This window comes from Myiozetetes cayanensis, unplaced genomic scaffold, assembly GCF_022539395.1.
Source record: "Myiozetetes cayanensis isolate MyiCay16 unplaced genomic scaffold, myiCay2020 scf17, whole genome shotgun sequence".
In the NCBI taxonomy this organism is placed as follows: Eukaryota; Metazoa; Chordata; class Aves; order Passeriformes; family Tyrannidae; genus Myiozetetes; species Myiozetetes cayanensis.
Genome location: NW_026087378.1, coordinates 17,578,715 through 17,590,657, shown reverse-complemented (window position 1 = coordinate 17,590,657; position 11,943 = coordinate 17,578,715). Strand labels below are relative to the sequence as shown.

General features: G+C 55.4%; 1 protein-coding gene across 1 annotated transcript; it reads right to left on the bottom strand.

Moving 5' to 3' along the window:
• Positions 1–645: 645 nt before the first annotated feature.
• Positions 646–11,735, bottom strand: PCDH12 (protocadherin 12). Its single transcript, XM_050312317.1, has 4 exons — positions 8,859–11,735; positions 8,287–8,381; positions 6,957–7,108; positions 646–2,072 (listed from the first exon to the last, which is right to left on the bottom strand). Exons 1-4 carry the CDS (start codon positions 11,724–11,726, stop codon positions 1,708–1,710), a joined length of 3,480 nt encoding a protein of 1,159 aa, XP_050168274.1. The 5' UTR covers positions 11,727–11,735; the 3' UTR covers positions 646–1,707.
• Positions 11,736–11,943: the final 208 nt, after the last annotated feature.

Genomic DNA, 11,943 nt, shown 5'->3' with positions numbered 1-11,943 from the left:
AGTGGGTATTTTGGATATTAAACAGTCCACCTGGGGAAATCTTACTCTATTGGTCTTGTCGTTTGGTTCCAAGAGCAAGAGAAAGGGATAACTTTCCCATTTACTCTGCTTTAAATGATCTGTATGATTGTCTGGTGTTGGTACACACCTAAAGCTGGGAACTGTCACCTCCAGGTGCAGGGAAAAGAGCAGGGATAGGACACTGGTGAGATGAGCCAGGACTGTGGTGCCTGTTCTTTTTCAACTTAACAGCAAAATGAAAGCCAAAAATATCACCCAAAGACCCCTGATGTGACAGCAAATGAGCAAATTTGCTTTGGCCCTGAATGTGTTGTGAGCTGGGGTGTCCGTGGAGAAGTCATTGTTTTTGCTATAAAGATATGAAGGGAAGCAGGCAGAGTGGTGGGAGCAGTGCCCTGTGTCAGAGGGGAGGGTGGCAGTCACAACCTCACTGCAGTGCTGGCAGGGAGGTGATGCTCGCCCTCATTCCCATCTTTGACCCCCCCCCCTCACCTACACAGCCCCTTCTCCAGCATGCCCCAGATCTTTTCTGGTGTTTTATACCATAGCTGGAAGGCCCAAACTCTGGTGCAGAGAGGAGTCCCCCGTGTGTGCAGGATCCAAAATCCCTTCCCTGCCATCCACACAGTGCTGTGAGCCTGTGGATGCACTGCAGCTGCCTTCCCATTCTCTGTGAGTGCAGATCCACCCTGGGGAAGCACAAACACCTGTGTGCTCCCTCCTTTGTTACCAATATCTTAGTTTTCCCACCCATGCAATTATCCCAAAACTGTCTTACAGCTCACACACAGACAGATCAAAGTGAAAACCTGTAATAAGGGTGAAGCTGGAGACTGAATATTTCAAAACAGTGTTTTCACGCTTCCCTTTTCCCAGGTTACCTTTGGCAGACTCCAGCCATCTGTTGTCTGCTTCTGGGTAAGGACTATGCTCCAAAATCCAGTGGCCTCCAAAGAGAATCAAATAGAACAGAATCATTAAGGTTGGAAAAGACCTCCAAGATTGAGTCCAATCTCTGTCACCACCTTGTCAACCAGAGCAGAGCAGTGAGTGCCACATCCATTTGTTACGGAGAAGGAATTTGTAGGCACCTGGTGCAGCCATAGGAGAGATGCCAGTGCTGATTTTGGGGTGTTTAACGAAATGCAGATTCACGGTGGTAGAACCACAAAAGCTGGAAGGATCAGTGGGAGACAACAGGCACGTCCTCTGCTTTCCCAGCTGCCGTTCCAGGCTTCCTGCACGTTTGTCAGCTACACTGCACCTTGTTCCAGAGAGGGTAATGTTAGAAAACAAGAGGTTTATTTAAATAACTGAAATCCTGGGGCCCAACTCTGCAGCTCGTGTCAGAGTCCATGACAGGTATTTTAATGTCCGTGGTGCACAGTCTGATCCTGTGGATGTTTCTTGCTGTGGTCGTTCCAACAACCCCCATCCCCTCATGGCCTGTCCTGGGAGGAAGGGGTGACCTGACTCTGATGGGGGGCTGGAAGGGGAGGAAGGCAAGGACAGGCAGATAGAGGGGAACTAAACAAGGTGAAATCAGTGATGGAGAAAGTTGATGGGGTGAGGCAAAGTAAGAACGTGCCTGCTGTGATTGTCTACACAGGGGCAGTGCAGTGACCCTGCTGGAGCCCACGTGTGCACCCAAAGCTCTGTCTGACTCCTCACAGCCACCAGCAGAACCTACAGAGCAGCAGGTCTGTCCTCCAGCCCCAGGCCCTTCCCACGTGCCGACAGCTGCCGCAGCAGCCCCGAGCCCGTCTCGTTGTGCTCTTGGGCCTTCTGGGACAGAATCATTTCGAAGAGGGTGCTCATCTCTGACAGGAAGGTGCTGGTTAGCCTCGCCCCAGCAGCGTCGGAGGCAGCCCCAGCACCTTTGCCAAAGGTCTCAAAGGTCCTTGGTTTCTCCTGCCTTGCAGCTTCCTCCTCCTGAGAGGAGTGGGGGTTGTCGGGGGAGAAGACGTTGTCCTTGTAGCTGCTGGTGAGGGGGAAGGAGAGCCGGGCCATCCACGCGGGGTCTGCGGCCGTGAGCCTCTTGAGGGCCAGCTCTGAGCGAGACAGGGAGCAGGGGAGACCACAGGAGAGAAGAGAGGGGAAAAAACAAGTAAATAAAATGATTGATTAATGAGAGGGTCTCCTGAAATCACTGAGAGGAGTCATTGTAAACAGGTCTAGAGAGAAACTACCAAATCATACAACCCAGCAGCTTAGAAAAGCCAAGCAAAATACAACTGGTTTAAAACTACTGGGGGTTTTTGTTTTATTTTATTGTAATAACCATTAGAATCACTTTGCTTTCTCATTTGTTGCAGCCTGGAGTGGCACTTCACTAAATTGTTAGCAAAGCTGGAGAGAGGGAGGGTTTAGGACTGGCTAAAGGGGAGCTGACAATGGAAAGCCTGCAAGGGGGAAGTACTGGACACAAAGATAGTGGACTTCCCTTCAGGGTCACTCCAGGGGGAGAATTTGCTGCTAAGCAGGCAGATTGAGACTGAGAAGAAATGGGTTATTGTGAAAACAATAATAGCAGAATGAAATTCTAGATTATAAAATGCACAGCTGGGTGGTTGAGCACTAGTAACAAACAATTGAGCTATAAAGTGGTTGTTCCTCAATTGGAAACAGCTGAGGAGCAGTGGGAGCCTGGGCTGGGGGTTGGGGCAGGCTCCTTAGTGCACCAGTAATGTGGTTTTGTCCCAAAATGGAATCATCCAGCGTGTTGGTCAAGCTATGAAGGCGTACTGATGGTGTTGTTACTGGGTCTGGCGAGACCTGATTAGGAGAATTGCACACAAATCTGATCATCCATCCAGAGGGGAAAGGAGCTGAAATGACACCAGTGCAGGGAAAACTGGGAATGAAAGCAGGAGTGATCCAGGACGACATGACAGACACCCCAGGAGTGGAGGTTACTGCTCCTAAGGAAGCACAAGCTCCCCGGGGACCTGCTGCAACCTGCCGTTATTTTGAGGACAGAAGCACCAGCAAAGGAAACCTTTAGGCTTAAAATAGTGCTGGCAAAAGAAGAAGTGATTACAACTGTCCACGAATAAACATCTCCTGGAAAAGAAAGGAAGGACCCCATAGCAGGGAGGGCCTGGAATAGCTTCCCCGTCAGACAGCAGGAGAGGAAACGGGGATTCTTGTTTTTTGAGGGAGTTGGTAAACAAGAGTCCGTGCTGAGGGGCACAGAGCTGCTTCCAGCCCCACATTGTTCCTTCCCAAAGCACATCCCAGAACCCCTGGGGGGTTGGAAGCGACCACCTGGTTTGTGAAACACTCTGAGAGCAGTAAACAACTCACGGGTGTCTGGTAACAAAACACAGCACTCCCAGGGTGGCCAGAGCTGGTGTCACTAATAATTGTGTGGCTCTGACTTGCACAGTGACCTCTGGAAGGAGGGTCCCCATTCTGATGCAGTTATCCTGCTGCTTCCAGAGGATAATCAGCATCCTCTCACAGCCTGGGACACAGGGTCCCCACGCAGTGACTGGGACAAGGCTCCTTCCTCAGCCAACTAGTCCTTTTTCTCTGAAAAATGGCTTTCCTTGGGTGGAATGGGGTGAGAGCTGGGACTTAAGCCTGGTAATGAGAGAAGGGCAAGTACATCACTTAGGTTTTTGTTTCAGATGAAGCCCCAAAATTCTTTTGCGTTGCTTCACTTCCAGGATTTCTTTGTGCAATCTCAGTATTCTTTCAGTCGCAGTGACTGTTCCTTCACACATCACCCAGGAGTGCTGCAGCCCCATGGTTTGGCTCTAAAACACCCAGTTTTCTCCTCCCAGTCTGCAAGAAGCCACTGCATTCCTTGAATGTTTGGCTGCCTCAGCTCTGGAGCAGGACACAACCAGTCTGCTCCCTGCAGGGAGAGCCACGACTCAGCGGGCTGATGGTCCTGTGGCCATGAAACATTTTGATTAGGTTTGTTTAATTTGACCAATAACTCTTTACTGCCTTGTTTTAATGGTGCTTTGAGAGCAGGGGTTGTTTTTATCATCAATAAAGTTCTATCTCTCATCTGCTGCTGGGAGAGGCTGTGCTTGGCTGGTGGGGGTCAGTGTTAACAGAGGGTGCTGAGTTCATCCCACAGCATAAACAACCCCAGAGCTGCCTGGGACTGATTAATCCCACAGTTCCTCCTGCTGGGAACAGCACAAAGGCCCAGACAGCCTCAGCCAGCTGTTAAGATACTCCTGAGCACAAGCAAAGTTTCCTTCCTCCCTCTCAGGATGCAAGTCCACTTCTCTGTTTGTGTTTGGGAGAGGAGGAAGGAGCCCGGCAGCTCCGGCGTCTGCACCCCGTTGCCTTCTCGGGAAGCTCTGGGCTCATAGTGAGGGTTTCTCACCGCTGGAACAGAGCAGCCTCCTTGGGAATGGCCAGCAGGAAGCCACATGGGCACAGCCTCAGCATTCCCTGCTGGCATTCACTGAGAAATGGAACCCAGTTCCTTCCGAAAAGAACCAACTTGACATTGTCCAGGTGGGGATTCGTGCTCTGCGAATTTGTCAGGGTCTTGGGAAGGGCTGGATGAAGAGTCCTGGATAAATTTGGACAAGGGCATGGAGTGATGGAACAAGGGAGAACACACTGACAGAGAGCAGTGTTAGATGGGATACTGGGAAGAAATTCTTCCCTGTGAGGGTGGTGGGGCACTGCCCAGGCAAGTGGTGGAATCGTCATCCCTGGAAGTGTTCAAAAAACATGGATGTGGCACCTGGGGACACGGGTTAGAGGTGGACCTGGCAGTGCTGGGGTGATGGTTGGACTCCGTGGTCTGACAGGGCTTTGCCAACCTTAATGATTCTGTGAAGTTCCAGTACTTTGGCAAAAGGGTTTTTTCCTACCAGATCCAAGAATGATGTGAGATGGCATTTCATGGATCTGCCCCACCAGAGCATGGGTTTTCTAGGATGCTCCCTGTGGGCAGGACTGGATCCAGACAGAGATCCCTTTACTGGGATTGGTGCCTGTCAGTGCACCATGAGATGCACCTGGGCTCCTGTTCACTCCCTGCCCTTGGCTGCAGGACCTTTAAATCCAAAAGCCTTTCAGCTCTCACTTCACTCAGCCTTTCCTTCATTTGCTCCTTACCAGAATAAAAGAACAGGAAGGCAAATGGGGAGAAGCAGCAGGTTCTCTCCCTAAGGAAGAGCACCAAAAAATGCCCAGCTCTGGAATTAAAACCACCCCAGCAGCAAACCTCAATGAGTTCCTCTTCTGTGGAGGCTCCACAATGAAATTTCTGCTACAGGACATGAGTCAGCCCAACTCTTTCAAATTGAAATGCCAGTAGAGGAGATTTTTAGAACAAATCAATAAAAGGAACATGTAGAAAATGTCAGGCCCAGATGGTATTCACTCCAGAGAGCCAGAGGAACTCAGATATGAAATTGCCTGGTTTATTAGCTGCTGTTGGTTAACTACTGCTTCAAATGAACAGGGATCAGAGGAGGGGAAGGAGAAATAGTGACAGGAGTTTTTAAGTGTGTGAAGGTGAATCTGGTGCAGGCAGATTCACAGAAATCCTTCTGTGCCTGGCTCAGCACAGGGACAAGGAGGTGGTGTTCCAAAGGGAACCAACGAGATACCGTCAAGGTGGGGAATTGTGTTTTGCAAACTTGCCTTCAAACTGCCAGAGGGCAGGGTTAGATGGGATATTGGGAAGGAATTGCTCCCTGTGAGGGTGGGCAGGCCCTGGCACAGGTTGCCCAGAGAAGCTGTGGCTGTCCCTGGATCCCTGGAAGTGTCCAAGGCCAGGTTGGACAGGCTTGGAGCAACCTGGGCTGGTGGAAGGTGTCCCTGCCCATGGCAAGGGGTAGAATGAGATGATCTTTAAGGTCCTTTCCAACCCAAACCATTCCAGGATTCAATTCTATGATGACAGAGGACACCTGAGCTGGTGGAAAAGCACCAGCCAAGCTCTCAGGGACCTGAGCTGTCCCTGCATCAACAGCCAGGGACTAATGTGTGTTAAAAGCTGGGAAGTGAGGGTAAGAATAATTAATCTTCCCCACCAAGGGAGGTCATTAGCAGAGTCCCAGAGTATCTGCTCATCACAGTGATAAATGACGTGGTGAAGGGGACGGTGTTGGTGTTGACTCTACTGAAACACACAAAAGCAGAGACTTGTGAAGGACCTAAGAATGCTGAGAACCAAGAGTAACATGTGGCTGGTGGATTTCTGTGTCACCAACTCTTGGACAATTGTCCCAGGGAACAACATGTCATGTACTGATGACTCTGCCACCATGCAGAGGAGGGGTTTGGAGTCACCCCAGACAGTCTGGTGACAGAGCTCAGTGTGGAGCTTGGACAGTACAAGAATGAAGAACAAACCAGAAAACCTCCTTATGCCCCCAGTGTCTCCTGAACACTGGACACAATTCTGGTCACCACATCTCAGTGAAGATACACTGAAATTAGCAGCAGGTTGGTCACCAGAGATGAGACTGGATTAGTTCAGCCTGATAGGAAAGAGGAGTCTGATGGGGCTTGACAAGGACAACTCTCCATCTTTCTCACTCTGCATGAATAGGAGACCATGAAAAGGATAGGCTTGGGTCAGAGTGGTGGGAAGGAGATCACCAGGTGCAATGTTAAACTGGACTTCAGCCCTGCACAACAACAGCTCAACCTCCCACATCAGCTAAACAACAGCAGATACATCCATGGGAAAGAAGATCTTCCATAAACACAGGAACAAATCCAGTGTGAAGCTCAGCAAGTGCCTTTTTGCTGTGCACTGCCTGGTCCTGAAAGCCTGGGATGGCCCAGCCATGCTGTCCCAAGCATCTGCCACTGTCAGAGCCACTCCAGGAGATGAGATGTCCCCAGGCCAGCCATTTTTACCTCCTGAATGGGGTTATTTGAGGAGACCCCACTGCTGTATCCCCCCCAGCCCCAGCATGCTCCCAGGGGTGAGGCCACCTCACCTGCCTGCGGCTCCAGGAGGGTCTCCAGCTCCTCTCCCACCAGCTGCGGCACCGAGAGCTCAAAGCTGCTGTCGGAGTCACGGTCCTCGGCCTCGCTCTCGCCGTGCCCGCTGTCCTTCGTGCTCTGGCAGTCGGTGTCCAGCCCTGCAGCCCTGCCAGGGGACACAGCACCCAGGTCACTTCAGTTCCCACCACAGCCCTTTGAAGGTGTTTGTGTCCATCCCCCATGAAATGACCCACGGAGGGGGTGTGGGCACCTTCCCAGTGCATCGCTCTCAGAACCGAAGGCACAGTGATTTCAGTCCCCACTAACACATTCATTTGGGGTTGTTTGGGGGTTGTTTGGGTTACACAAGGGGCTGCTATACATTTCTTGCCCCAGAGGGGTTTTGTCCTTCTTCAAGTACATCATAGAATCACAGAATGGTTTGGGTTGGAAGCGACCTTATAGCTCATCGTGCTCCACCTTCTGTGGTGGGCAGGGACACTTTCCACTACACCACGTTGCTCCAAGCCCTGTCTAACCTGGCCATGGACACTTCCAGGGCATATCCTTAGCAAACGGGGAGCTGGCTCCTCCCTGTAAATTCAGAGGAGCTTCCCACCTGCAGGACCAGGTGAGGAACATCACAGCCCAGCAAGCCCAGAACCACTGTCCCTCTCTCTCCATCCTCAGAAGATGCAGATGAGAAAGGTGGAGAAAGTTGTGTCTGCCCACGGCTTGGGCAGGTGTGGATGGGAGGACATCTGGCATCTTCAGGAGTGTTCACCCAGGGATAGCAACAGCATAACTTAATGGGAACACCATGAAGTTTGGCTCTGGGAACATCCTTGGCACACAGCTGGGATATCTCAGTCCTTCTAAACCCTCTGGCATTGTCTCCCTCTCTTGCCTCCTGGCACAGGGAGAGGTGCCCCAAATTCATGTCAACAGTCAACAGCATCTCTAAGAATGTGCCCAGAGCTGTGGGAAAACTCATCCTTGTGCTGCTGCCTCCAGAGTTGGGACCCTCTGTGCTCCTGAGTGCCAGGCACCCACTGGTATTCCCCTGGCAAGGATGGGATGATGGTTCATGGCCGTGGAGGAGCTCGGGTGAGAAGGGAAGGAACTGCCAAAGGTGGCCCAGGAAGGAGGCAAAGAGCAGTGGAACACCAACAGGAGCAGAACCATCCCCCGAAGGGAGGAGCTGCCAGCCCAATCTCAGGGCGTGAGGCTTTGCTGCCCCGGTGCTGCCCTCAGAGGCTGCTGGGGCTGGTGAGGCTGAAGCAGAGGCAGCAGACACACGAGGGAAGGGGTGTGGGACAGGGCAGGGCCGGCATCCAGCCTTACCTGCTGCCGTTCTTGGCCGTGTACTTGTTTCCCCTGTAGTTTGTTTTGGGCTGGAACTGGCCCTGGTGCAGCAGGGAGAGCAGCTGCGAGATTTGCTGTAAGGCAGGAAAAGCCTGTTGAGCCCCGGCGGTCGCCGCTCAAGCTGCTTCCTGCCAGGACGTCCCCTCGGACCCCCCGGCCTTTTTATAGCGTTTCCTCCTCCTGCAGATGTTTCGGCAGTCCCGGGCAGGGGGAAAAACAAGCGGCCGGGAGCCCACCTGGCCCCCCTGCGCCATCTGCCTGCCTTTCCCTGCCCACACGCTCCCCTGGGAAAGGGAGCACAGCACTGTTCCCTTCTCCCTGTGACAGCCACCCTCCCTCCCAGCTCCCACGGTGTTCTGGTGACCGTGGGGAGACCCTGCCCGTGGTGGGGGGGATGTTCATCCCACCCAGCACCTCTGCCCAGGGCTGGGGAAGGAGACCAACCAACGACCATCAGGTTGCACATTCCCACCACCCCAGGGTGGGCAAGACTCACGAAAGGAAGGACTGGAGGGGTCCCCAGCTCTGGGAATGCACAGGGCAGCTCTTACCTGCACTGGGGGTGACTCCATTGCAAACTCCCCCGTGGGACTCTGCTCTGCCAGAGCCACCAGCGACAGCCGGACCAGGCTCCTGAGGATCTGCTGGTGGGGCTGGGGCTGCCCAGGCCCTCCAGCACCCACGGGCTGCTCAGGTGGCAGTTGGGGCTGTCCCATGGGTGGCTTCACCAGGCTCCTGCTGTGCGTTGGTGCATCCGGGGGGCTTGCGGCCTCCTTCCCCAAATGTTTGGGTCTGTGGGGCTGGCAGGGACGGCGCTGCAGGATGGGCAGCTCGAAGGTCCCCTGCTGCTCCTCGGAGTCTTTTTGGGTCCTCTGATTTCTCAGGGTCCTATAGAGAGTGGGGGTGAGGTGGATGGGAGGCTGTGGGCAGCTCCCTGACGCAGGGGGGGCTGTGCCAGGTGGATCCTCCTGGCAGGGCTGGGGGGGCTCAACCTCCCGGGGGCGGCCCCGGAGCAGCGGGATGAGGTGGATGTCAGTCTTCTGGATCTGCCTGTGCGGCTTCTTGAGCTGCTGCTGCCTGTGGGCATCCTCTGCCTCCCTGCAGTTGTAGGCCATGCCATCCTTCTTCTCCTTCTTCCGCAGAGACAGGGTCAGAGCCAGGAGGAGAAGGCACCCGCCCAGGAGAGCAGCCAGGCAGATAACCACCACCCAGGACAGGCTCAGCCACCCGGGGTCCTGGGCTGAGATTTTGGAGAAGGCCCCGTGATGCCGGAAAACCAAGCGGAGCCGGGCCAGGGTGTGCAGGGGGGTGTCCCCCTCGTCGCTCACCCGGACCAGCAGCTCCCGCTCGCTGCCAGCCAGGCTGCTGGCATTGCTGGCATTGAGGAAGACCTGCCCTGAGAGAGGGTCCAGGATGAAGAACCCAGCATCGTCCCCCCCCACCAGATCATACCGGAGAGCCCCGTTGCTGCCAGAGTCCACATCCCTGGCCACGATGGAGAAGAGGAAGGGAGTGCCAGCACACGACGCGAGTGTTGCGTTGGTCAGTGCTGCAGCTCCTGGGGTGCTCCTGTTCCCAGGGACCACCCAGAAGCACCCTGTCTCCACACTGACCAGGACAGACAGCGTGGCTGCACCTCCCACCAGCGCTGGCATGGTGATGATGGGCGCGTTGTCGTTGCGGTCGAGCACAGTCAGCCTGACGGAGATGTTGGATGCCAGCTTGGGGTGACCTCCATCCTCCGCAGTCACCAGGAACTCCAGGCTCCTCACCTGCTCGTAATCAAAAGCCTGGAGGGCAAAAACATCCCCAGTGGTGGAGTCAACTGAGAACAAACCCAAAGCAGAGGAGTCCAGGATGCTGTAGGTGACTTTCCCGTTGAAGCCCAAGTCGGGGTCAGTGGCACGGACGGTGAGCAGGAAAGCAGGTGCTTCACTGTTCTCAGCAACGGCAGCCTCGTAGGTGGCCCTCTCGAAGGCGGGGGCATTGTCATTGATGTCGCTGATGCAGATGGTGAGGTGTTTGAGCACAGCCAGGGACAGGTCCCCCAGGTCCCACACCACCAGCGTCAGGTTGTACTCGGCGCGCAGCTCCCTGTCCAGCGCGGCGTTGGTCATCAGAGCGTAGCTGTGGCTGTTGGTCCTCTTCAGCCTGAAGTGCTCGTCCCCTTGGCTGAGGGAGCAAAGCACCTGCCCATTGTTTCCTGAGTCAGGGTCGCTGGCTGTCACCAGAGCCACGAAGCTGTCCTTGGGAAGGGCTTCGGAGAGCACGGGCACCCGCGTGGCCCAGGTGACGTGGACATCGGGAGCGTTGTCGTTGACGTCCAGGACTTTGACCAGGACCTTGCAGTGTGCTGGGATGGGGTTGGCACCCAGGTCCCGGGCCTGCACATCCAGCTCGTAGGTGTGGGTTTCCTCGTAGTCCAGAGGGTGCTTCAGGATGATGCTGCCCGTGCGGGCGTCGATGCTGAAGGTGCTCAGCACCTCGGGGGGCGCGTGTTTGCTCAGGCTGTACTCGATCTCCCCGTTGGGGCCCTGGTCGGGGTCAGTGGCCGTGACCGTCACAAGGAGGGTCCCAGGCAGGGCATCCTCCCGAACCTCCACTGTCAAGGAGCTCTCTGCAAAGACAGGGCTGTTGTCGTTGGAGTCAAGGACAATGACTTTAATTAAAGCAGTACCTGATTTTGGTGGCTCCCCGTGGTCAGTGGCCGTCAGCACGAGGTCGAAGGAGGAGTGCAGCTCCCGGTCCACTTCTTTAACCACGACGAGCTCCGCATGGCTCGTCCCATCGGAGCTGAAGATGACCTCCAGAACAAAGTGCTCGTTGGGGGAGAGGGCATAGGAGCAGCGGGCATTGGGGCCAGCATCAGCATCCAGGGCTCGATCCAGCGGGATCCGCGTCCGCAGGGACGCGCTCTCTGACATCTCCAGCTCCAGCTCGGGCATGGGGAACCGCGGCGCGTTGTCATTGACATCCAGCACTTCAACCTCCACGTGGATCAGCGCCAGGTTCTGGGCAGCCAGCACGTCGAACGAGACCCAGCAGGGATCACTGTGCCGGCACAGCTGCTCCCTGTCGACCCGCCCAGCCGTGCTGAGCGCCCCATCCCTGCTCCCCACGCGCAGCGGGAACCTCCCGGGAGTCTCCATCAGCTGGAAGGTCTCTGCTGTGTCGCCGCTCTCGCCCCCCTCGAAGTGCTCAGCCAGTGTCCCAATGACCGTCCCTGGTGGCACCTCCTCCAGCACCCGGTACTGCACCGTGAACGTGGCGACCTCCTGGGCGTCGGCGCACAGGAACAGGTACCACCAGAGCGCCGGCAGCTGCAGGGCGGAGCGGCCCAGCAGGAGGATACTACTGGCAAAGCCCAGTGTCCCCCTGCCCCGGGACACTGCCAGGGGCCTGCCCGCCCGCCGCCGCATGGCCACAGAGTCCTCACGGCGACCGCGAGTCCTCGGCATCCTCTCCCATCCCCAGGTCCCACAGGCACCGCTCAGTGGTTGGAAAGGAGGAGAAATCACAAGCCAGTCTGGTGGTTTTCCCCCTCCCTGCCATCACCGGCGGGCAGAGGGGGAACAAGGTGCTCCCCAGGCTGGAACGCTCAGCCCGGAGCAGAGGAACTGCCACCAGCACAGCGTC